The sequence below is a fragment of the Acinonyx jubatus genome, chromosome B4 (genome assembly GCF_027475565.1).
Source record: "Acinonyx jubatus isolate Ajub_Pintada_27869175 chromosome B4, VMU_Ajub_asm_v1.0, whole genome shotgun sequence".
NCBI classification, from domain to species: domain Eukaryota; kingdom Metazoa; phylum Chordata; class Mammalia; order Carnivora; family Felidae; genus Acinonyx; species Acinonyx jubatus.
Window position 1 is genome coordinate 4,758,087 of NC_069387.1, and position 26,102 is coordinate 4,784,188.

Below are 26,102 nucleotides of genomic sequence, written 5' to 3' on the forward strand. Positions count from 1 at the left end.
GGGCAGGAGGGGAAACTGAGTGCATGGAGGGAGGGAGGGAGGGAGGGCTGGATGGGTGGCTAGAGGGAGGGTAGGCTAGCGGGCGGGCGGGCTGGCTGGCTGCACGAGGAAAGTGAACTGAGGTTTGAGTCAACGTTCCTGCCTCTTGTCCCATCTGGCACTCTGTCTCTAACACAGCAGAATGAGTCTCAGGATTTGCATTAACAACAGGAAGCAATGGGGGTTTTCTGCATCGATCACGCAGAGAGCAGGAAGCCGAAGTAATCGCACAACCTGGCTCCGGGTTCAGCTTCAACTTCTCTCTCCGCTCTGACGTCTGGGTCCCCAGAACCACACACCTGCAGACCAGCTGCTGGAAAGGAAAAGTTCATATAAAGAAGTAAGGGTGTGTTTGGGCGGTGGGGGGTGGGGTGGGGGAGACCTCTCATGAATCTTCTCTCCCTTGATTTATGGTTTTGAGACATTAGGCTTATAGGAGGTGCCTTGTTTAGATTGGACCCGCTTAAGACACAGTTTCATTCAAACTGCCGGAGATCACAGGACTTTCACACCAACATAATGGGGCTCGGCTGTCAATGCCATGAGGTGCCCACACGGAGGAAAGAGAGAAAGCAAAGCCCCAGGGCTAGAGGTGTTTTCTGGGCCATTACAGGGAGAAGAATAAAGGCTACAGAGCCGCCCTGAGGCCGGGACAGCCGCCAGTCTGCTGGCCCTCCTGACGGCTGTGGGACAGCAACTCATGACGTGAGCACACAGGGGGCCTTGTGTGCAGGGCCCGCGTTAGGCCCACGTTCATGAATAACGGAGCGCGGCAGCTTGAAAGTAAGGGTGGCTTGCTGCCCCCGGACAGAAAGCACGGCCAAGCAACCCAGGAGGGAAAGGGGACGTGCTACGAAAGGCATTCTTTTTGTCCCCAACAACTTCGAAGCTTTGCGCAGCCTCATCCCGAAGTAAGGACGGGATGCCACGTGCAGCATTTCAGTGAGTGCGAACATCAGCGCGGGAAGGAGGAAAGGAGGAGACGCCTCGTCCTTCCGTCGTGACAGGAGGGGGCCCAGAGAGGGGCAGGACAGTGCACCTCCCCTCGCTTCAACCTGTGGGGGGGCCGGCAGCGCCCCGGAGCCCGAAGATGGGTCTTCCTAGTGAACCAGGTCCTCAGGCTCCCATCTCTCCAAAGAGGAGGATTTGTGGCTGGGAGCGTTGCCCAGAGCCACATCTAGAAGGTTCACAATCACCTAAGGGCTAAAACCTCAGATGAGAGGCGGGCAGGCCCCGGGAGCCACACGGCACGCTCAGGGCTTTCGGAGTCTAGTTTACCTAAGAAAGTAGCTACAACCTGTTTCCCTGCCCAAAAATACGGGCCGTGAGCGAGTGTCAGCAACTGTTGTGAAACGTAAGGTCTCCCGACCAAAATAGGACCTCGTAGCCGGTACGAAGCTGCAAAGTATTTTTTTTTTAATTTTTTTTCTATGTTTATTTTTTGAGAGCGAGAGACAGCATGAGCTGGAGAGAGGCAGAGAGCGAGGGAGACACAGAATCGGAAGCAGGCTCCAGGCTCTGAGTCATCAGCACAGGGCTCGACGCAGGGCTCGACTTCACAGACTGAGAGATCATGACCTGAGCCGAAGTCGGACGCTCAACCGACTGAGCCACCCAGGTGCGTGCCCCAAGCTGAAAAGTATTCTTAAACAGAGTCCACTTTATAACAGTGGCAGGGATCTCTTCCTCTTTTCTTAAAAGACATTTTTGCCATTTGTTCCTCCTCTGGGCCTTACATTGTTATTATGAAAAAACACAAAACACCAAAACACATAGAGAATGCACCCATGTTACCTGTTTGCTGCCCAACCTGAACAAATAGAATTCTGTGTTTGCTTATAACTTTAAGAAATTAAATGTCACAGAGAGATGACACTCCTTTTGTGCCTGTTCCCAAGTCACACGTCCCTTCCTCGCCCGGAGGAGACCCCAGCATGACATTGGCTCCGTGATGGTGTGCATTGACTATACACACAGGTATCCTTAGATACTCAGGATATGAATGGATCCATACTGCACATAAATAAGGTGCACAACTTTTTTTTCCATCTCCCATTCTAAGTCTTAAATCTATTAGCATTTAGGTTAGTCTATTAGTGAAAACATGTAACTCTAATTCGTCTTCACCTTAACAGAACATAGGCATTATAAGAATATACTCTCCAACTGTTACCAACACTGCTGTGCTAAACGTCCTCATACACGTCTCTGCAGGATATGCCTGAGTTTAACGTACGTTTATGAAAAGAGAAATACTGAGCACATGTGGTATGCACTTCTAATGGGGCTCAGTATCATCTACTACCCTTCAACATACACACTTCAACTGACACCCCCATTAGCTGTGTCCCCCTTATGCCCCATCCACATAAACTATCAGAACTTTTAACTTTAATCAGGAAGATGCTATATATTGATATCCTTTTGTTGAATTAAATATTTACTAATTTGCATTTCCTTGATCATTACTAACCACCCTTTCCCTTCAGGGGACATTCGAGGTTTCTCTTTCATAAATTTCTTGTCCAGAGTCTTCGCCGGTTTTCCTTCATCTGTTGGGTTATGAATCCTTTTCTTAATGATTTCTAGGTCTTTATATATTTTGATTACCAGTCATTTGTTATCTGTGCTGCAAATGTCTCTCCAAATCTGTCAGCGACACATCGAGTTTTAAAATGTAAACTGAGTGGGGCACCTGGGTGCCTGTCAGTTAAGTCTGACTCTTGGTTTTGGCTCAGGTCATGATCTCATGGCTTCGTGAGTTTGAGCCCCATGTTGGGCTCTGTGCTGGCAGCGAGAACCTACTTGGGATTCTCTCTCACTTTCTCTGCCCCTCTCCCACTTGTGCTGTCTCTGCATCTCTCAAAATAAATACTCTTAAAAAAAAAAAAAAAAAAAATATATATATATATATATATATATATATAAAATAAGATGTAAACTGAGTGCTCTTTCTGATCTATGAAATAAGTCTGGACCATCCTAAGTCAGGACTATCTTGAAATAAGCCAGGACCATCCCAGAGTCAGAAGAGAATCATTTACACGGCTGTAAAGTCTACAGACATCAACAAAACCACAGTACAGACACAAACATGTAACTTTTATGTTTGGGGAGCACTTTATACTTTTCAAGGCATCTTTTAATCACCTTATTTTTCAGCTTCACAAGAACACAGGAGGGTGTCGGGGACCCACTTTCAAATGTGTAAGATGGAGGAGTTGGTCACCGATGTCCTTCTAATGATCGAAGTCAGACTCCCTCCTTCTGCTGCAGTGGGGGAGGCCGGGGCTCCGAGGGGCAGAGACGCATCTGCGGTCACAGCCCTGCTAAGGGTTCGGGTGGGTTCCACGTCGATTACATCTCAATAAAGCCGGGGGGCGGGGGAGTGGGGGAGGGACAGGAGGCCCTAAAATCTTAGTCATCTGATCCCCTGGGGCAGCGTGTCCCCACCTGAGGGCGGTACATCAGCACGAGGAGACAAGGAGGCAGGAGGGAATGAATCTGGGGGGTGGCAGGGCCCCATCACGTGACCTTCTAAAACACGAGAAGACGACACCAGTCCCTCTCGACAGGGCGAAGCCCGTCCCGCGTTTCTGCTCCCGACACAAGGGCCACGGGAACGTTAAGGATGGACTCAAACGATTTTTATTGAGCAGTGGGTGTGGGGTCTGATCCTGCACTCGGTGTGCCGCGTGAGGAAGTGTCGTGGGCGTTCACTGCTAGGGGCAAGCTTCTGTTCCAGAGATTCCTGGGCAGATCCCGGTGCTTTGTTTGTCGCTGTCATTACTGGCACATGCAAAAACACGGATTTACCCCCAACTCGGATCTCAGACTCTAACGGAACGGGAGTGGCTCATTCTCAGCTCAAACAGCCCAGACAGAAAATACCTGCGGCAGCCGTGAAACTCTCCCCAGATGTGGGCCCCACCGAGGAACTGTGAAGAGACCCCGCCGGTCGGTCATGCAGCCCAGCAATCCAGGCTCCTTCTGTTCGGCAGGCCTTCCTGGAAGCACCTGGCGACATTGCCGTTTCTGGGGACGCCGGCTTCCGGCATGACTCATAGGAGGGTGCCTTCCCCGTTCCCTCAGAAACTAGATACACCTGAGCTAATTGTACAACTGTCCTCTAGTTTAACTCCCCGGTTTCGGTTTTTCAATTAGGAGACAATCTTAGACAAATGCAATCCGAATATCAATGAGTTCACCTTCTGCCTACAGTGTGGAATTCGTTGTTTCTAGCACTACAGGAATAGATTCCTTCACTGCCCTGGACAGGGAGCCTGATTCCCACCCGGTTCAAAGCACTCCGACAACTCCTGAAACGTAACAGATGTCCCGTAAGTGGTTGCAAAATGCACGAATCGGTGGTTGTGAATACCCGCTGGGCGCTGGCGACTTCAGAGCTTCAAAGGAGTGAGCAAAATTCAGGGTAGGAGAAGGTTTCAGTCGGCAACAGCAGGAACAGACGACACCTCATCCCTAAAGTCGGCTAACGGCGCTCCGTGCCAGGAACAACTCCTGGAACACGTCGCCTGTCGTGGAGATCCACTGACAGCACCCAAGCGCCACAGCCTATGTACGCTCTGCAAGCGTCTTATCCCCACATAAGCTTTTTCAGAGTTGGGGCCTGAAAAGGTCCCAAGAAGCACTGTGCTGGTTGTGGGGAATAAACGGCCCGAGCCCTTCCCCGACCAAGATCCGTGTAGAGCCCCCCGAGTGACGGGTGCACCCGGGCACAGGTGGGCCCTGGAAAGTGCCAACCGCAGCTCCAGAAAAGAGCATCCGAGCGGCAGGACATCACCAGAGCAGCCGTCCCAGGCCACAGGGTCGGGACCCGACCCTGACCTCCGTAGCGCAGGCTCCTCCCTCCGGATGCCCAGGGCCACCCCGGTGCCCGGCTCCGCCCGGCCCTCCCCTGCGCTCCCTGCAGAGCCCTTCCTGAGAGCGCCGGACGGCCGGGACCAGGCAGGGCCTTCTCAGTGCCTTGGCAACACTGTCCAGGAGTCTGCAGAGAAGACAAAGCAGGCCAGCCGGCACGGCCCCCGGGAGCGTTGCTCTATCTACAGCAGCGGAACGGCCGCAGACGAGGCAGGGCCGAGTGGCCCAGCGCTGGGCTCGGAGAGGCCAGGGGGCCCCCAGCCGGCTCCTGCCTCACGCGCCTGCAGCTCAGTTGTAGGAAAGGTAATCGATGAGCCGGGGAGGGATGTTCAACTTGCTGATTTTCTCCAGTCCTCGGACGCCAGTGGCCTTCCGCAAGCTCACCCTGCAGAGCTGTGCCAGGGACAGAGGGGTTTCTGAAAGGGAACAGGAAGCACATGAGGTCAGCCTAAGGAAATAGCATAACATCCTTCAACTTAGCAAATACCGAGGTGGAACCGGAAATAGGCCAGCCCTGCATGCTTTCCCTGGATGGCTACCAGGACGGACGGACGGGACCTAGGAAGGAAGATCAGGAAATGGGATATGGGTGATGTGCGCTGGGGTTTCATTTTGCGGGATTCTGGGGAGGTTTTTCCTCTTTTCTATAAAGTCGTAAGTTGACACACAGATTTGTCAGCCAAGGACTAATCTAAGGCTAGTAGGCTCGTTTCTCAAACTTGCGGACAATTGAGGGCCAGGGCGAGGGCTAGCGCTGGGCAGGGGCGTGACCGCCGGCTCCTGTGGGTCCAGGCTCTCAGCACCGTGTGCGGCAGGGCCAAGGTGCCCAACGAGAAGTGGCACGCGTCACAAAACTGCTCCGGCTGACACCGTCTGCGCATGCACATCCCAGTGCTGAGGGTCCGGCCTTCAGGACCAGAGACGAAGCCTGCCGCTAGGAGGCCAGCACACCAGGGCCAAAGATGGAAAGTACCTGGAGGCCCCTGGAGCTGAGGTGCCAGAACATGTGCAGAGTCTGGCCTCACAACTGCCTTTTGGAACGATTTGATTCTTTTTTTTTAAATTTTTTAAAAATCTTTTTCAGGGGCGCCTGGGTGGCGCAGTCGGTTAAGTGTCCGACTTCAGCCAGGTCACGATCTCGCGGTCCGTGAGTTCGAGCCCCGCGTCGGGCTCTGCGGTGACAGCTCGGAGCCTGGAGCCTGTTTCCGATGCTGTGTCTCCCTCTCTCTCTGCCCCTCCCCCGTTCATGCTCTGTTTCTCTCTGTCACAAAATAAACGTTGAAAATAAACGTTGAAAAAAAAATTTAAAAAAAAATAAAAATCTTTTTCATGTTTATTTTTGAAAGAGAAAGAGAGAGAGAATGTGTGTGCAAGCAGGGGAGGGGCAGGGAGAGAGGGGGACAGAATAAGAAGCAGGCTCCAGACTCTGAGCTGTCAGCCCAGAGCCTGATGTGGGGCTCGAGCCCACGGACTGTGAGATCATGACCTGAGCTGAAGTCAGGACCTGAGCTGAAGTCCGCTTAACGGACTGAGCCACCCAGGTGCCCCTGGAACAATTCGATTCTTTACAACCAAGTAGAGGGGTGCCTGGATGGCTCAGCCCATTAAGTGTCCGACTCTTGATTTCGGCTCAGGTCATGATCTCACGGTCATGAGATCAAGCCCCACACTGGGTTCCACGCTGAGCAGTGGAGCCTACGTGGGATTCTCTCTCTTTCCCCCTCACTCTGCCCCTCCCCTCCGCTCGCTCTCTCTCAAAATAAATAAACTTAAAAAAAATATTTAAAAAACCCCCATGTTTGATGCAAATATCTGCTTGATAAAAATATAAATAAGCCAAACACAATATTCTCAACTTCTGCAGATTCATGAAATAAGTTCTTTGAGAGAGAAAAAACAAGTCCTGGAGAAATTCATTTTCCCATGGTCCTTTATCTCCAGATTATTTGGATGCAGGAAAACTGTCTTCCAGGAAACATTTGACAGATGTGGATGGTATTTGCCTCTAAATTCTTTTGGAGTTTGGTTGGGTGGGGCCGACAAAAATTTGAATAAATCATTCACCCCCCCCCCCCCCCCCGGCCCATAAGCAAGGGGTGTTTGAAAGCCTCATGTGGTTGTAAGGTGGTGTGAACTCATTTAAAAATCTGTACCCAGAGAAGTCTTGTCCTTTTTCCCGATCACTTGTCCCTTGTCCCCTGAAGGGCGAGCGAGGGCTGCTCACAGGGATCGGGACAGCTGACTGCCTTGTACAGGGCTGGACAGACCATCTGGGACAAAGTTTCCTGCACAGCAGACTCGTGCAATTCCAAACAAGCAAGCACCACTCAAACAACAACAACAGGAAAGTGAGTTCTACTCACTTTCGTAGAACTCGAGGCGCTTGGCGGGTGCGCTGCTACTCCACGTGTAGTCAGACGGCTTCTTGCCCCGGTTGTCTCGCGCATAGATGTTGCCTCCGAACTCGACGAGCATCTCAATGAGGTCGACGTTCTTCACCTTGGCTGCATGATGCAGGGCTGTCTCGTGAAGCTTCGCTGCGTTCACATTGGCCCCTGTGGGTCCAAAGCGAGGAACGGTATCACCGAGGAGGGTACACGCAGCCAGGAGAAACCCCGACCGGTACCTTCTTGTTCAGCACAGTGCACAGAAGCGATGCCACAGGAGAGAAAATCCAGACAGGCTCTGCCACAGCCTTTTCAAAATCTTTTTGTCTACAAGACCATGGAGCCTTCCACCTGTCTTCTTTTTCTTAATATTTGTTTATTATTTATTTTCAGAGAGAGGTGTGCCCAGGGGGCTCAGTTGATTGAACATCTGACTCCAGCTCAGGCCATGATCTCCTGGTTCATGGGTTCGAGCCCTGCATCGGGCTCTGTGCTGACAGCTCAGAGCCTGGAGCCTGCTTCAGATTCTGGGTCTCCCTCTCTCTCTCTCTGCTCCTCTCCCGATTGTGCTTGCTCTCTCTCTCTCAAAAATGAATAAACACTAAAAAAGAATTTTGAGTGAGAGTGCATGCACACGGAGGGGAGGGCAGAGAGAGAGTAAAAGAGAATCCCAAGCAGGCTCCATGCCGTTAGTGCAGAGCCAGACTCAGGGACTCCATCCCACGAACTGTGAGCTCATGACTGAGCCGAAGTCCAGAGTTGGACACTTAACTGACTGAGCCACCCAGGCGCCCCACTCAAAATCATTTTCAAGATCCAAATGCGGTAATTAACGTTTTTTTCTTATGGCAAGAGAGCTAAACACAGATCGCGGTAAGAAAGTAATATAATTGGAAACAGTAGCAAAAAGAAGAAAAATAAAACAGAAAACTCCCCTGTGAGTCAGAAGCAGTTCTAAGACCCTATGTAGTCCGTCCCCACTGGTCCTGAGGCTCTCTGATGGTTCCCACACGCGCACGACGGGCGCAGGGCAGGGGCGCTAACAACGTGTGCTGCATGAATGGATGAAGAGTCCTTAAACATAAACATCTTTCACAAAAGAGAAGCTCAAAGGGAAAACAGGTAATGTTCCCCAAACATTGTCCACCAGTTCAGGTAAGAGATGAGGTGTCTCACTTGTGAATCCATCTGTTTTGGGGACAATAGTAGACACCCAGAAAGAGGTGAACAAGTAGTAGCTAATTCCAGTAGTTTTAGATGCTTTAAAAAGTAAAGATTTTGCTAAAACTATGATTTGTATAAGGCGTCATTCTTAGGGCACGGCCACCACCAATTCTATGCAAGGGGATCTCCTACAGCCTTGGAATTTTTTTTTAAGAAAACACCAACTTCTTTGAAGTCTGCACCTAATGGATAAGGAGGTTATAAGAGAAAGGGGGGTAGGAGAAAAGCATTTTATTTTATTTTATTAAATATTTATTTATTCTGGGGACAGCATGAGCAGGAACACAGAGAAAGTAGGACAGAGGATCCGAAACAGGCTCCAGCCTCCCAATTGTCAGCACAGAGCCCAATGTGAGGCTCAAACTCACAAATGGAGATTATGGCCTGAGCCAAAGTCAGACGCTTAACCAACTGAGCCACCCAGGTGGCCAGAAGAAAAGAATTTTAAAGAAGCCAAGCAAAGAGTCCAGCATCACTGAAGCTATCCCCCCAAAATAGATTCAAGTCACAGTCACAAAATATCAGCAAAGTGGGGTTTAAAGAAATCATATCACCAGCCTGTCTCCATGTAATGATAAATTTAGAGGCCGAAAACAGGAAATAAGGGGTGTAAGGCTATTAGATTTCCTGTCCCACTGAAAATAGTGGGTAATTCGGATTTCTGACTTAAAATAGTTTTAATCCCCTGGTAGACATAAAAACTGTGTACATACACAGAGGTCATCGCGTGACCCTAAGAACACAGCAAGCACCGCAATGAGACAATACAAGTAATGCTCTCCAATGCCCACAGCCCAAACTCCCAAGTCAGGTCCGGGAAAAAAAAAAAATCCCTCAATTAGAAGACTACATTACCTAGCTATTTAATTCAACAGCTATGCATGGTAAAAATAGTACTAAAGAGCAATCCGTTCAAAAACATCCCCGCACCGTGCACCCGCTCCACCACCTGAGGGCGCTCTTCCAACACCTGCCCGGTAGAATACAGACTCGCATAGTTCCGCGGTCATAAAGCAAAGGCAGGTCTGGACGCTAGACGCAAACTTGCAACGAAAAATAAACTGTAAAGTCTAACGATCTGAAGGGCAGGTAGCTGTCTCGCAGGTCATTAATTGTCACAATAATCTTGCCAAGTGGGGAGGAAAGAGACTGTCTCTACTTATAGCAAGAGAGAAGGGGGCCCAGGCGGTCAAGCTCCTCTCAAGGTCAAGGAGAACACTATGGCTAGGGGTGGCTGTACAACTCACACCTCCCTTCCATCCCGCTTACTAGGGCTTCTCACGATTCCAGGCCTCGCCTCAGAAGGTGACTCTTTCCACCAGGTGGCATACCAAGGTACACAACAGGACCTTTTTACACCGTGCGCTGGGCTCCCTTGGACGGGAGACTAGGAGGGGTCCAGCATGCTCTGCAGCTGGGGAGCCACACCCCTGGGCAAACAGAGTACAGGGGGGTAGGGGGGCTTGAGAGCAGGACAAAAAACAGCAAAAAGGCAAACTCTGTAACACAGCACCACTTAGGTCGATTAAAAATACATGCCCCAACCCGTAATGAGTGTCTTACAAAAACAGATGAAGCACATACACATACATGTTAGAATGGGGGCTGGGGGGCAGGGTAGAGGAAAGAGGGAAGGGGAAGAAGGTGGCTTCGTGGGAACTGATGATGATAACGTGCCTTGAACTGAGAAAGAGAGAGAGGGAGGGGGGCAGGGGGAAAGGGAGAAAGAGGGATGGGGTAGGGGGGAGGAGGAGGGAGGGAGGGAGAGGGGAAGAGGACAGGAGGAGGGAGGGGGAGGGGAGAAGAGGGATGGGAGGGGGAGAAAGAGAGGGAAAGAGAGGAAGGGGAGAAAGGGGGAGAGGGAGGGAGAGGAGGGGGAGGAGGAGAGAGGGGGTTGGAGGAGACAGGGAGAGGGAAAGAGGGGGAGGGAGCCGGTTCAGGGACATTAAAGCCAAGCAGCTCAGTACCTGGCCCTGTAACACCCATCACTCCTTCTGACCACTTCCTGCGGAGCTAAATGCTGTGGCAGCTGTTAAGCGTCGCTATTACTTCCCCACGCTGCACCTTCACCCTCCCCCTCCTCTGCACAACCAACCTGCAGCTGGGCCATCCGGTGCCCACCCCGTGGGTCGGGGGGCACCTGCTTTCCAGAGATGCCGCTTCCACTGGGCTTTCCAAGGGGCCTGCCCGCCCCCCCCCCGACCAACGTGAAGAATGGCTACTTTAAGAGGAACCCATGTGCTGCCCTCCCTACTTTTTCTGTATGCTTGAGGTTTCCTGTAGCTGAAAACGTTTTCTTGGAAAAGAATCCATTTGATCTAGGGAGGAGGAGCTGTCACAGGAGAGCTGCAGTCAAGCCCAGAGCTGACGGCCTGGTGGTGGCGGCCACCACTGTCGCATCCGGGGAACCCCTGCTTGAGACCGGCGTGAACCCCACAGCCGCCCTCCCACTCTGACCAGCCAGCCCCGCCACGCTGACAGCCTGCAGTGGCGGCGTGCTATTAGGGTGGGGGTGGGATGACCTAGGCTCCAGCCTTGGGCGTGGGTCCTGATTGGCTAATCCCTCTCCCCAGCCCCAGTAATTGGTTCAAATAACCTGGGCCCCACCCAATCAGAATTCGGCTGAGTCTGGAAGAAGGGCCTGGATTCGGTTTGGACACAGGTTCCTCTTGGACACAAGAGGGAAGGGTTGGGCAAGCATCTGGACAAGTGGTTTTTCACTCTTCTCAGAAAGCTACCAGAAGCCTCCAGAAGCCTCCTGAGCAAAAGTATTTGGATTTCAGCCCGACCCTGATGCAGCCATTTTAACCCCGTTAGGGGCCCCGGGCATAGGATCAAGTGAACACTTTGGACAGGAGACCTCCAAATTTCAGGGAAAGTGAGGGCTCGATGATCTTGCTGACCCTCAGGACAAACTGGCCTCGAAAGCTGCCTCCTACTGGTCCCCGCAGCCCCTACAGTGGGTTTTCCATTGCTTACACATGAGGAACCATTTCCATTAAGTTAGGACTTTGTGCAGAAAGGATGTTGGGGTTCCAACCCCTAGTCTTATCCTTCCCCCTAGAGCCACAAGGAGAGGAAGGAAAAAAGGACGGGCGCTGAGATGTACTGAGCACACAGGTACCACGCGCTCTGCAGATGGCTATGGATCAGAAAACTATTTCAAAAGTTCGGCAATAATGCCCGGCAGGTACCCTAGGCTGATAGAAAAGCTGAGTGAATTGGCCGGAAGATCTAGGGCTGCTTCTCATCTAGACATTCTTTCACTATACAAAAAGTAAAAACGTGGGGCACCTGGGGGGCTCAGTCGGTTAAGCAGCCGACTTTGGCTCAGGTCATGATCTCACAGTTCATGAGTTCGAGCCCCGCATCAGGCTCCATACTGACAGCTCAGAGCCTGGAGCCTGTTTCAGATTCTGTCTCCCTCTCTCTCTGCCCCTCCCCTGCTCACCCTCTCTTTCTCTCTCTCTCTCAAAAATAAATAAACATTAAAAAAATTTTTTTAATATATAAATAAAAACGACCCCAATGGCAAACCTTATACAAAATGAATCCTTTTTGCTCAAGACTTAAAAGTGCACATTAAAGTGAGCAAGACCCACAAATAGAAAAGTACATACAACCTAGGCTCAAACGACCATCCTCCGGAGAGAACTGGTAAGCTTTCTATTCCTGACCAGTTTTGTTTTTTTATCCTAAGTTGCACCCAGCATGGCTGAGCTAAAATTTTCCAACAAAATATTTAAGTTGGGTTCATAATAAAAACTCCTTCCCAATACCCAGGTTGGCTACATTTGCAAACTCCTGTGGTAGACAGGTCCTGAAGCCAACCTCCACTTGACTGGGTTGTTTTCCATCTTGTTTTTTATTTTTCATCCTGGGAGCCTCCCTATCCTTTTTTTGAACACCCGACAAGGATCTGGATTCCACATGCTGCCAGCTCCATTTCCCTCGAATCCCTGTCTCTTTCTGATTTAGAAGGCACCCGGGGCGCCTGGATGGCTTAGTTGGTTGAGCGTCCGACCTCGGCTCAGGTCATGATCTCACAGTCCGTGGGTTCGAGCCCTGTGCTGACAGCTCGGAGCCTGGAGCCTGCTTCGGATTCTGTGTCTCCCGCTCTCCCTCTGCCCCTCCCCCACTCACACTCTGTCTCACTCAATAATAAATAAACATTAAAAAAAATTTAGATGGCGATCGAATTAGGCAGGTATTGGGGATGGTCCCGAGGCCACCAAAAATAACGATTAGCATTCACTCAGCATCAGGCCCTGCAGAAACGTGATCACAAATCCTTCTGACAGCCCTCCAAAATAAGGTTTCCTTTTCCAGTTGTATAGATACAGAAACTGAGGCCCACGGTCTCGGCTGGCAAGAGGGAGAGCCAACTTCCAACCTGGTCTGAGTCCACCGCCCAGCGCTCGGCCAGCGCACGGTGCAGGTAAACAGAACACCTGTGCCGAGCAGGGCGGATACGATCACCAACACCCCTGCACCAAGCAGGGCAGGCAGAAACAGGACACACCTGCCCTGAGGAGACCGGCCATAAAAGCCAATGGACTTGCACACCTGCCCTGAAGAGCACAAGCAAACACAACACACCTGCACTGAGGAGCACGCCTATAAATGCAACACCCCACACCGAGCACCACGGGTGTAAGCCCACCACGCCTGCGCCGCATAAATACCGACACGCCAGCGGCAGCAGGCGCCAGCACACCTGCGTTAAGCAGCACTTTGACGCAGTCCAGATGCTCCCGGGCACAGGCGACGTGAAGAGGGGTCCCGAAGTGGCAGTCGTGTGCTTCCAGATTGGCCCCCACGTCAATAAGAAGCCTCACGCATTCGGAACTTCCTTAAAGCAAGCGGAAAAGGATGGGGACCGTTAATGAGCACACACATCTGAAATAAGCCTGAGAGAAGCACAGCTGAACAGGTAAGCCCCACGCCTGGCTGCTGGGGGAGAACGGGGAACCAGAACCACACCCCAACTGAAAGCGGGTCACAACCCCGAGTTGCCTTGCGCAGCCAGAACGTTGTGCTTTCTGGGTGTGCACGGTTCCCCCGGCCTGGCAGCACGAGGGACGGAGGGCACGGGTGAGCCTCTCGTGGGAGAGCAGTAGGTTTGGGAACAGCACCTCTGAGCAGCCAGGCCCGGCTCCTCAGCAGGAAGGTGCTCCCCACCTCCGGGGTCTCCTAAGCGGCGTCGGGAGCACCAGGCCTGGAGGTGATAAGCTGAAGCTGCCGGCAGCCCAAGTCCGAGCCCCCTGGAGGAGCTTCCCAAAGCTTCCTGACCTCGGAGGTCCCCCAGCCTTCTCCCTGGCAGGTGTTTTTCTGCCTCTTTCCCGGCATCTTTAACTGGGTTTGGGTGGAGGTTCATTCTGTCCCAGGCTCCATCCTCTCTCCTCGCTTATTCGTGCTTCATCGTCAGCAGCGGCCAAGTTTTCCACCTGTGGCCCTGAAATCCAGCCTCTTCCCTACAGCCCTCTGCTGGCCACTCTCTTGGGGATGTCTGGACCACTGCGTAGTCCTCTCCCCCGTACTAAATCCTGCTGACTCTTCCCCTAAAGGTTTCTAAATGAATCCACCCTGCCTGGGCTCCAACTCCTCTCTCCACGTCAGGATACCCCAGCCCCATCGCTGCTCTATGGGAGAGCAGCAGCTACGCCACCCCCAAAATCTGCTTCTTTAGCATAAGGATTATTTTGAGCTTAAAGCAATTATATGGCAGATATAAGAAAAGCTCTCTGCCCCCCTCCCCATCTGCCTAACAGCGGGACAGAAATTCATAACGGTCTCCCCATCCCCCTCTACCAGGAAAGACAGAAAGTAATGACCAGAGAAAATTCCAGACCCTTATCAGCCCAGAGCATTGAGAGGACTCTACGGACCAGGTGGAGCACGTAACCTCTAGCGGGAGATTCTCCCGTCCCAGCGCTCCAGTCTGCAGAGGGGGGGATCCCAGGCGGAGAGGCAGGTGTGGAAGGGCGGTGGGCACGGAGCAGCTACAGGTGGCACCGGAGAGGGGTCGGTGGCGGGGGAGGGCTCAAAGAGGTGAGCAGGGCCCAGGTCGCCACCCCCGACAGACCAACGAGTATGACTGGTAGGCCCGTCCAGCAGTGAGGATGACCCAAGGATTTTGAGGAGCATTGGGACCAACTCTGTGATCCTACGCAGGGTCCTGGGTTTCATAAAGTGCCCTTGGAACTGCTCTTGACCTGAGTGCAAGTGGCATCTCAGCAGAGAATGATGGCTCTGAGCGGAGCCACGAAAGGACACGCACCCACACCCGAACATAACACTGGCCGGCACCGTGTCGGCCAATCAAAATATTGGCCACAAGTTTGCAAACTTTGCTCAGAAGAGTAGAATCCAAACTCCTTAGTGTGTCATTTAAAGATTTCCCACCTGCCGGTCTCGCCCTAAATTTCGTCTTCTCTGTCACCCCTCTCCTGGGAGCTTCCGGTCCAATGAGCCTGGACAAGTCACTTTCTCTCGCTTGGAGTGGCCTTCCTCTTCCTCTGAAACCTACTCCTTCTTGCAGGGCGGCTGAAATCCCACCTGTTCCCCGAGCCCCCAGGATGAGCGCCCTGTCCTCGGCCCGTGCTGGGTCTCCTCGAAATATAACAGGGGTCCACAGGGCAGAAGACGGTGAAGACCAAGTGAGCCATCACAGGGTAGGCTGATTTCCAGCGTTAGTATCTGAAAGGCACTGGAGACCCAGCTAAGAAGTAGAATTCTACCCTAGAAACCATGGCCCCTGCTCCTGGCAGGGAAGGGTCTGCAGGAGAAAAAGCTGAGGATTTCCACGGCTGGGGACCTGAGCTCCAGAAACAGAATGTGGGGGGGGGGGGGGGGGGAGGGGTTCTCAGCCGGCTGACGGCTTCAGCTACAATGCTCGCTTTGCTGGTGCGGACTCACCGCTCATGCAGGCCTCGTGCAACGGGGATGCCGTGTACAGCGGGGGGTTGACCTTGGCCCCGTAGGAGAGCAAGAGCTTCACACACTCGATGCTGCCGGAGGCACAGGCATCACAGAGGGGCGTGCTGCCGTCGATGTTGCGGGCGTCCACCTGGTGGGGAGGAAGAAACGAGCGTCAGGGTGGAGGGGAAAAGCCCACACGACTCGCTTCCTCATCCTGACACACATTCATCTCTGCAAAGTCCCTTATTAGCAGTTTTGCAGCGTGTGCCAAGGTGCTGTCGCGGGCAAGGGCGTTCAAGGACAAAGGGAGATGGGCTGGCAGCGCCTCTGAGCCCACCAAGTGCGGGACGGGCCCTTTTCCGGGCTCTTCTCTTGGGACAGGGTCAACTCGGCCTCACTCCTGCCACCTCCTACCCGTCCCCTAGGCCCCCCTCCCCCCCAAGACTGCCAGGTGACGAAGGCAGGATGTAAAAAGGGCGTTTTAATTCCGGCTTAGGGCTGCCCGGAGCTGCTTATCGTGCCCCCTCTAGCCGGGAAATGACCCGGAGGGGAAAGCCGACCCCCAGGCTGGCGGGCTGTGCTCAGACTTCAGCTGCTGCGTGGGTACGCGCGACAGCTCGGTCCGCTTCCTGTGGGAGCGCCCTCACAGCCAAGCTCCTGGGTGCGTTCGGCCCGGAGGCTGCAGCCCATGCTCCGGGCTCCTGGCCCGCTGCTGCTGCTGCCGCTGCCCTCCGCCCAGCGACTCTGCCCGCGGCGACGGCTGGAGGCTCAAGCCAGCCCGCAAGCAGGAGCAGGAGCAGGTGCGCAGGGAAGCAGATCCCGATCTTGTGCTTAGAATCCTGCTCTTGGACCCAGGCAGGGGCTCTTCGGCCACGGCCTCCAGCCCTCACAGCCGTCTCCCTCGCGAGAAACTAGAACCACCCGCTCTTTAGCCACCCATGCCCTCCCGGCAGCCCAGCCGTGAACCACTGCTGCCCCAGAGCCGGCTCCTCTGCTGGCCTCCACTACACCCCACGCTGGAGGCTTCCTTCCCCTCCCCCGTGGTTTCTCTACTTTCTGTGCATTTGCAACTCGAATCCCAAGCCTCTTAGTATTTCCCCTCCCTCCATACGCGCTCCATCCATTCCCTTCCCCGGGGGTCTGTCCCAAAGGGCCCCTCACCTGGGCCCCGGCGGCCAGCAGCAGCTGAACACACTGCGCCTGGCCCTGCAGGCTGGCCGCGTGCAGGGGCGTGATGGAGTCCACGGTGACCTGGTTGACACAGGCCCCGCTCTCAATCAGCTGCTGCAGCTGCAGGGTCTCGCCACGCTGGGCAGCCTCGTGCACAGGGGTGCGCTCCACCCAGAAACCTGGAAAGGAAGGCAGACCCAGTGCTGAGACCCGGGGACATGTGTACCCAGGTCAGGAGACCATGGCACTGTCGCAAGGACGCTGCATGAAACCCAGCACCCGATGCGGGATCACGGAGTTGGCCGAAACGCTCCTCAAAATGCTCGGGTCATCCCCACTGCCGGAGCGTGGAGGTCATACTCGTTGGCACGGCCTGTCGGGGGTGGCGACCTGGGCCCTGCTCACCTCTTTGAGCCCTCCCCCGCCACCGACCCCTCTCCGGTGCCACCTGTAGCTGCTCCGTGCCCACCGCCCTTCCACACCTGCCTCTCCGCCTGGGATCCCCCCCTCTGCAGACTGGAGCGCTGGGACGGGAGAATCTCCCGCTAGAGTCTCCTGTCACTTGCCGTACCTGCACCCGTTTGAAGTCCCCCCTTCTTCCACGACACTCGCGCGCACACCCTCATTTACAGCTTGACGCCCTCTCCACCCCATCCTTGCCCAGGAGTGCCTTGAAAGTGGGGACCACCCTCAATCCACTTTAACAGGTTCCTCAGGACTCTGTACATGTAAAATCGTGTCACCTGCTAACAGCAGTAGTTTCACCACCTCCTTTCCAATGTGGATGCCTCTTCTCTTTCCGGCCTCACTGCCCTGGCTCGGACTTCCAGCTCGATGCTGAACAGAAGCGGTCAGAGCACGTCCCGGCCTTATTCGTCGACTTCCACGTCAGGGATGAGCTTAGCTGTGACTTTTTCACAGGTGGCCTTTATCAGGTGGAGGACATTCACCTCCCTTTCTAGTTGTTGTTGTTGTTGTTTCTAATCACCAGATGGCGTTGGATTTTTGTTCAATGCTTTTTCTGCATCTAATGCAGTGCTCCTGCCGGCGTTCCTTAATTGTGGAAGTGGTTAGTACATTAACAGACTCTCAGATGTTAAGCCAACTGTGTATTTCTGGCGTAAACCCCCTTGGTCATGATGCCATAGCATGTTTGGTTTGCTAGTGTTCTCAGGACTCTTATATCTGCACTCTCGCAAGTCAGTTGTCTTATGATTGATGTTTTTATCTGGTTTTTCCGGCTCCATAGAATGAGTCAGGAAATTATTGTCTCTTCCAAAAATTGGAAAGCACTGGTATCGAATCTTTAAATGTTGGGTCAAGTTCATCTGGGAAGATCTCTGGGTCTGGGCTTTCCTTTGCTATAAGCTTTAATTCCTAATTCCACATCGTCATTTGCTGCAGGTCTATTCAGAGTTTCTATTTTTTTTTGAGTCAGTTTTGGTGTCTATTTTTTGCCAATTTTGGTAGTTTGTGTCTTTATTGGAATTTCTCCACTTCGCGTACATCCTCTAATCTGTTGGCCTACAATTGGTTATGGACTGAATTTTGTCCCCAAAACTCGTAAGCATAAGCCTGAACCCTATATACCTCTGAATGTGACTGCGCTTGGAGTCTGCACGGTTTCAGAAGTAATGAAGTCAAGGTGAGGTCATTAGAGCCTGCCCTAAACCCATCTAAGTGGAGTCTTCATGAGGGGAGATTAGGACACAGACACCTGGGATGGGCTGAACAGAGGAAGGGCCATGTGAGGACACAGTTAGAAACTGGCCATCTGTAAGCCAAGGGGTGGAGGGGCCTCAGCAAAAACCAGCCTGGCTGAGCCCCTGATCTTGGACTTCCAACCTCCAGAGCTGTGAGAAAATGAACGTGCACTGTGTAGGCCACCCAGTGGCATTTTGTCACAGCAGCCCTGGCAGACTGACACGCCACCGTTCACACTGTCCCTCTGTGGTCCTCCTTTCTAGAAAGGCCAGAGTAACGTCATCCCTTTCCTCCTTGATCTTCGTGATCTGCATCTTTTTCCTTGAGGTTTGTCGACTTCATTGCTCTTTCCAGAGAACTTTTGGTTTTGTTGGCTTTCTGTGTTGTTTTTTCTATTCCCTGTTTCACGGATGTCCTGTCTAATCTTTGTTTTTCCCTTTCTACCTCCTTCAGCTCCAGTTTTCATGGATGTCCTGTCTAATCTTTATTATTTTTTCCCTTCTACCTCCTTCAGCTCTAGTTTTCTATTTCCGGTGTCTTAAGGTGGAAGGATATTGATTTGAGCTGTTTCCTCTTAATATAAATGTTTACGGCTATAAAAGTCCTTCAAGTGCTACTGGGACTGTCCTCTCATGAGTTTGGTAGATTATCCGCATTTTTATTCATCTCAAACTAAAACTATTTTTACATTCATTCCAACCTCAATGTATACATTCAACAAACCTGTAACTGATCAAGGCACTGCTCTGATCCCAAAATGGAGTAAAATTCTCTCTCCTACACTGGCTCACCCCTCCCCACCACTCCCTTTGGCTATACAAAAAGTGTTCTGACCCCTGATCCCTTTAGCCAGTGGCCCTCACACCTGAGCATCCAACAGTGTCACCTGGGGGCTATGAGAATGGACTGCTGAGCCCCACCCCAGAGTCAGCAGGTCTTGGTGCCTGAGAATCTGCGTCTCTAATAAGTTCCCACATGATGCTGATGTTGACGCTGTGGTCTGGGGACTACACTTTGAGAACCACTGCTTTAGACAATACCTCTCCCTCTGAATGAAGGCCCTTTTCTCTCCCCATCTCACCTCACTCCCACCTTTTCCCACTCACCCTGGATGAGTTCTGCTTGTACCTCTCCACGCTGCAATCCAGTGCTTATTTCTTCCAGGACTTGCCCCACCTCTGCCCCTACGCACCCTGGGTTAGCATCTCGTCTGTGTCCCGTCAGCCTGCCTCCCTGTCCCCACCAGCCTGTGGCAAGGACAGCACGGGGACTAAGCTCTGCTACATCTGAAACTTGGCTCAGCCACTTATCAGCTTCTGTGGGACATAGCTTCCCTTGACTGTCTCTTCACCTGTACATGGGGATGATGATAATAGTTTATTCATTGGTGGGTTATGAAAATTCAGTAGATTATAGTGAGTGAAAGCACCTAGTGTGGGGACTGGCACAAAGTGCTCAGTAAATGCGGTCTATTTATAATACCCCTCCTCCCCCATCGTGCCTACCTGTCTTGTCCGCTAGCCAAAGAGCCTGTGACCCCATGAAATGGGGACTTGATCGTATGAGTGGCGGGGGGTGGAGGATGGAGCAAAAGGAGAGCTGAAACTCAGAAAGATTTGATTCTCACAAAATATAAAAGCCAAGTTTGTGGAACTTTCTATTTACCACTTCAAGAAGGGGACCCCCCAGTATGTTTGTTTAGCAGTGACTACCAGGCATGGGCACACCTGTCTTGGGGGTTAGTGAAAAGTGGCTATCATTCCAGAGTCACACTGGAAGAAGCAAAACCCCACAGGTAGTTGCAATGAGGAGTTGCAACCTTCAAAAGAGGAGGGCAGGGCGAGGCCCTCAATCATATAGCAAAAAAGGGAACTGCAGCTCAGGAAAGCCAGTGCACCTTCCATTTCTTGCACTTTGCGGATAATTGTGTTTTTTTTCCGAATCGAAGGCTTGTGGCAATCCTGTGTTGCAATTTTTCCAGCAGCGTTTGCTCACTTTGTGTCTGTCATGCTTTGCTAATTCTTGCAATATTTCAGACTTCACTACATCTGTCATGGTGATCTGTGACTAATAATCTTTGTTAGTATGGTGATGTTTCAGGATGCCATGAACCGTGCCCACGTAAGATGGTGAACTTAATCGACAAACATTGTGTTCCAACTTCTCCACCAACCAGCTCTTCTCCCCGGCCTCCCTATTCCCTAAGACCACCACACTGAAGTTACGACCAATTAATAACCCTACGATGGCCTCTGGGTCTTCAAGTGAAGGGAAGAGTCCTACATCCCTCACTTTAAATCAAAAGCTAGAAATGATTAAGTTCGGTAAGGGAGGCATGTCGGAGGCAAAGACGGGCTGAAAGCTAGGCTTCTTGACCCCAACAGCCAAGGTGTGAATGCTAAATTTTCTTGAAGAAAATTAAAAGTGCTACCCCAGCGTACACGTGGATGATAAGAAAATGAAACCGACTTACAGCTGATCTGGAGAAAGTTCAGATGGTCTGGACAGAAGATCAAAGCAGCCACAACATTCCCTTAAGCCAGAGCCTAACCTAGGGCGAGGCCCCACCTCTCCTCAATTCCATGGAGGCTGAAAGGTGAGGAAGCTGTATAAGAAAAACTGGAGGCTGGCAGAGGTTGGTTTGTGAGGTCTGAGGAAAGAGGACAACTCTAAAACATGGAGGCACAGGATGATGCAGCAAGTGCTGATGTCAAAGCTGCAGCAGGCTATCCAGAAGATGTAGCTAAGAAAATTAACGAAGGTGGCTATGCCAAACAGATGATCGGTGGAGATGAAACAGCCTTCTATTGGAAGAAGATGCCATCTAGGACTCTCATAGCTAGAGAGAAGTCAGCCTGACTCTCTTGCTGGGGTTAATGAAGCTGGTGACTTTCAATTGAAGCCAGTGCTCGCTGACCATTTCAAAAATCCCAAGGCCCTTAAGAATTAGGCTACCTGGGCTCTATAAATGGAACGACAAAGCCCAGGTGACAGCACATATGTTTGCAACATGGTTTACTGACTACTTTAGGCCCACTGTTGAGACTTACTCCTTGGAAAAAGATTCCTTCCAAAATATTCATTAATAATGTGCCTGGTCACCCAAGAGCTCCGATGGAGATGAATGAGATTCATGGTTCCATACCTGCTAACACGACGTCATTCTGCAGCCCATGGATCAAGGAGTCATTTCAGCTTTCAAGTCTTATTATTTAAGAAATACATTCCATAAGGCTATAGCTACCATAGTGATTCCTCTGATGGATCTGGGCAAAGAAAACTGAAAACCTTCTGGAAAGGATTCACCACTCCAGATGCCATTAAGAACTTTCATAATTCATGGGAAGAGGCCAAAATATCAACATTCACAGGATAACAGGAGTTGGGAGACGTTGGTTCCAGCCCTCGTGGATGACTTTGAGGGGCTCATGACCTCAGTGGAGGGAGTCACTGCAGATGAGATGGAAAGAGAGAGCAGACCAGAATCTGAAGTGGGGCCGTAAAGTGGAATAATAGCTGTAATCTCCTGACAAAATTTGAACGGAAAAGAAGTTGCTTCTCACGAAGGAGCAAAGAAAGTGGTTTCTTGAGATGGAATCTACTCCTGGTAAAGACTGTCGAAATGACAGCAAAGGATTTAGAATATAACATAAACTCCGCTGACAAGGCAGCAGCAAGGTTTGAGAAGACTGACTCCAATTTTGAAAGAACTTCTGGGGATAAAGTGCTATCAAACAGCATCACATGCTCCAGAAAAAGTTTGTGAAGGCAAGAGTCCAGCAACGTGGCCAAGTTCGTTGTTATCTTAAGAAACTGCCACAGCCACCCCAACTTTCACCACCCTGCTAAATCAGCAGCCATCACCATCGAGGCAGGACCCTCCACCAGCAAGACGATCAGATGACAGCATTCTTCGCACGAAAGCACTTTTACAGTTAAGGTTTGTTTTCAGAGGATCGCATACTCGACAGGCCAGTGTAAACATAACTTTTATATGCACTGGGAACCCCCCAAAATTCATGTGATTCTATTGCAACATCCACTTACTGTGGTGGTCTGGAACTGAACCCAAAATATTTCCAAGGTGTGCCTGTGTAGGTTCCCAGGCACGGGGATGCAGACCAAGCTGTGCTTCTGATCGTGGACCCCACAGGCAGACACATGTCTCACGGCGGGAAAGGCCATATAGTAACAAGTGGAGACGGGAGGTAGGCAGTAAAAGCTTTCCATGTCCCCTGAGAAACCCACAGCAGGACGCGGCTTATCCACCCAGCCCAGCAGTCCAAGTAGCCCTACAAACCGATTACAGATGAATGTACTTGATGTGAAGGGTGTGAGCCTTTTAGCATAAAACCAGCAACCCAGGAAAGCCCCGCCTGGGTTTAAACCTCAGCCTTGCCTCTTTCTAGCTGTGTGAACTCCACCGTACCTCTAAATTATCAATAATAAGTGTATTGCAGCTGCCTCTGGGCTTGTGACCAGCACTGGCACATAACCTAAGCAGCACCAGGCTCTTATCGTGGTCCCAGAAACCGTCTCTCCTTTCTCTCTCCAGCTGACCAGATGGTAGCTATCCCCCCAGATGGCAGTGAGCTGTGTTTAGAGTTCACGGCTAAGGATGACAGAAAAAATCCAGCTCACCTTGCTTAGAACCTCAAATCCTTAAGGTACCCTTTTATCATTGTCTGCCAGCCTCTCGAATACAGCTCTTGAGTATAGATCCTGAACACAGGATCACTTTTTCCACTTCGCAAAAGGATGCTTGCCCTTGGGTCCCTAACAACCTGTATTACATTGGCTAAGTTATAAATACAGGATTCACTTAGGAGGTGGCTTGCCCTAAATTCTCTGCAGAGCTTTACAATATGGCCTTAATAAGTATAATCTTTACCTCTGTGAGGCGTTCTATTAAAAAAAAAAAAAAAAAGGAAAAATCTACGTGCTTTGAAGTATATACACCACACATCTACAATTTCAGATCAGAAAGTTAAAATGGGTTATCGTCCCTACAGTGGGCCATTGCTTCTGCTGGATAGCGGTGTTCTGGATTCAATACATTCAGCTTATCCGTTAATGCTGAGAATGAAAATGTCAGGAACCTATTTTTAGAGGAAATAAACAATGACAGTCAAAAATATCCATGAACCCCAGAAGCTGTAAAATCCATTGGTTGAGCAAGCTTTTCTCTTAAAGATTCCTTAAACCATGCTCAGAAAAGTGAAGGCTGCGCTATTGAAGACTCTCCCTGAACAAAAACATGAAAACGTGTCCACGTGGCCCTGGTTAGCCATTCTTTGCTTATTTTAACTGAACCAAACACAGATGCACTGGAGGGGTCAAAGTCTTGCACCTGCCTGCGGTGGAATGCCAAGTAAAACCAGATGTTTACTAAATGCCTTTGATCATGTTCAAGGTGGCTATTTTCCAGGATCCTTCAAATCTCTGCCTTGCTGTGACTTCAAGTCCCCTTACGCCAAATTTACCCTTAAGATGTCTCACTTTTATCGGCACTGTTTTTACCAGTGTAAAAGTACTTTAGTTTTGTTTGGTTGGTTGGTTTTGGTTTTTTGCTTCCAGGCTTTCTAAGTGCTTTCTCAGGGCACTTCATCTGCTGTAGTATTTACTTCGTAGGGAAGTCTCCTTCCCCACAGAATGTCCCTTTGCCCTCGGATCCATTTTATTCTCCCGTAGCCTGAATGGTAGGAAGAACCGAGATGGCTTTTTTTTTTTTTTTTAAACATGGGGTGACCTGTCACAAGGGCATTATCTTCCTTCTGGGGCACACGCCTTCGGTCACAGCCGGATAGACCTGTAGGATGCTAATGACAGTGCGACACGACCTTCCCACAGGGTCCCTGGAAGATGTTCCGGCTCCCACACGGGGCTCTGCGGGGCTGCCCTAGGAGCGGTCCCGCAGAGGCAACTCTGGGTGCTCTGAACTTGGGGATGACCATGCCCACCCCTCCCTGCGCCTTCCCCAAGGTGCGCCGATGGGTCTGCGGTTGGGAAGTCCCGCGACTGGCGCGTCACAACGCTGACCGGGGCCAAGACGCCGGACGCAGAGAGCGCCTGAGATGCTTGGGGTTACCGACCTCGCTCCCCGTAAGGACACGGCGGCGCTCCAACCTGGGCCCACCGAAACGCCCCTGCCGGCGTCCTCCGACGCACCTGTCCGGCCGGGAACAGCCCCGCGGTCCCCGCGCCCCCAGCACCCATGCCGCCCGCACCCGCACGTACCCACGTCGCCCAGGTAGCAGCCGTCCGCCGCGCGGGGCTCCATGCCGCACGCCCGCCCGCTCGCTCGCCGCCGCGCGCCCGCCCGCGTACCCCGGCGGCTCGGGTGCCCGCGACCTGGGCGGGGCTCCGCTGGCTGGGCGGGCCTACGGGGCGCGGCGTCCTCCCGAGGGACCACGGGAGTTGTAGTTCCGCCGCGGCCTGGCGCCGGGTAGTCCGTGCGCGCCCCGCTGGTGCCCCCGGACCGGCTTCGGCTGCAGCCTCCGCGGCGCCCCAGGGCCGCTCCCCCCTTGGGACGCCGAGTCGGGCTTCCTGCCGGAGCGGGGACGCTCCCCGTGTCTGTCACCTGAATCGCTTAGGTTCGGGAGAACCCAGCAGGCGCGCCTTTCCGAGCCTCGCGGCGGGAAAGAGCCGGTTTCCTAATAAGTCCAGGCGGACAACTGAATGAGCCCTTGTGCTTTGCTTTGCTTTTACCAAAGGCAGTTGCGTGATGCGGCAGGTTCACCTTTGTCCAAGTTCCTTGCGGCCTGGTCACGAGATTTCTCACCAGGTCTGACCTGTATTGAGCCTACCTGTAGAAGTTAGCTTGGGCTGGAAAGTAAGAATACCAGAAATTACCTGATGCGGAAATACAGGAGGACTACTGGAGTGCGGAAGGTCTGATCTCTCGCTTGGACGACTCGAATGTTCCTCCGGTCCAGACCACAGGCACGCACCGAGTGGAGGCTGAACCTTGTCGGTCTGACCAGAGCTGCTGGGGAGTCACAGCCCCAGCCTTGCAAGTGACATCTCAAGCCTATTAGTGTGGCTTTGCACCCCTTTGCGTACCATAATTAGGCTTTTGCATTTTTCTTGCCAGTTTCTGGCATTCTGTATTAACTGTACATTTAAAAAATCTGTTTGCTGCGGGATGTTATGTTTTTTCCTATGACGATGCCTTGTTTGTATGTTTGTATTTTCTTTGATTTTTCTTCCTTGGCAAAGTCTCTTGTAGGTCTTAGTATAGACTGTATATTTGTGTAAGCCATATATATTTATAAACCATATATTTTTGTATACGTACCTAGTACTTATTTGTTAAATGTTAGCAGATATTTCCTCATTAGCTTATTTTGGAAATAAGCTTATTTCCATTTAGCTTATTTTTCCTTCTTCTGCTTGATTTCACTATTACAGAAGAGCTTTAAGTGTTTATATATTCAGACACACATACTCTGAGAGTGTTCCCTCTTCCTATTTGGAACGTACTTCCCTAGCAAGGGCCAGAGCAGGTATGTTATTTTTGTTCTGTTCTGCTGGTAAGTATTTAAGTCTGGATTTTTTTGCGGCGGTTAGAATCTAAGTTAATTTTCCTCCAAGTTAAAATACATTTCTTTAAAATATTATTAAACAGTAACTTATCTATCTTTGTGTTAATTTCCTTTTATTGCATACAGGCATACTCATTTTATTGCATTTCACTTTATTGCACTTTGCAAATCTTGCCCTTTTTTTTTCTTAACAAATTGGAGTTTGTGACAACCTGTGGCAAGCATCTATCAG

General features: G+C 51.5%; 1 protein-coding gene across 1 annotated transcript; it reads right to left on the reverse strand.

Moving 5' to 3' along the window:
• Nucleotides 1-4,435: 4,435 nt before the first annotated feature.
• ASB13 (ankyrin repeat and SOCS box containing 13) lies at nucleotides 4,436-24,719 on the reverse strand. Its single transcript, XM_027073329.2, has 6 exons — nucleotides 24,564-24,719; nucleotides 16,614-16,801; nucleotides 15,450-15,600; nucleotides 13,249-13,383; nucleotides 7,284-7,475; nucleotides 4,436-5,336 (listed from the first exon to the last, which is right to left on the reverse strand). Exons 1-6 carry the CDS (start codon nucleotides 24,604-24,606, stop codon nucleotides 5,209-5,211), a joined length of 837 nt encoding a protein of 278 aa, XP_026929130.1. The 5' UTR covers nucleotides 24,607-24,719; the 3' UTR covers nucleotides 4,436-5,208.
• Nucleotides 24,720-26,102: the final 1,383 nt, after the last annotated feature.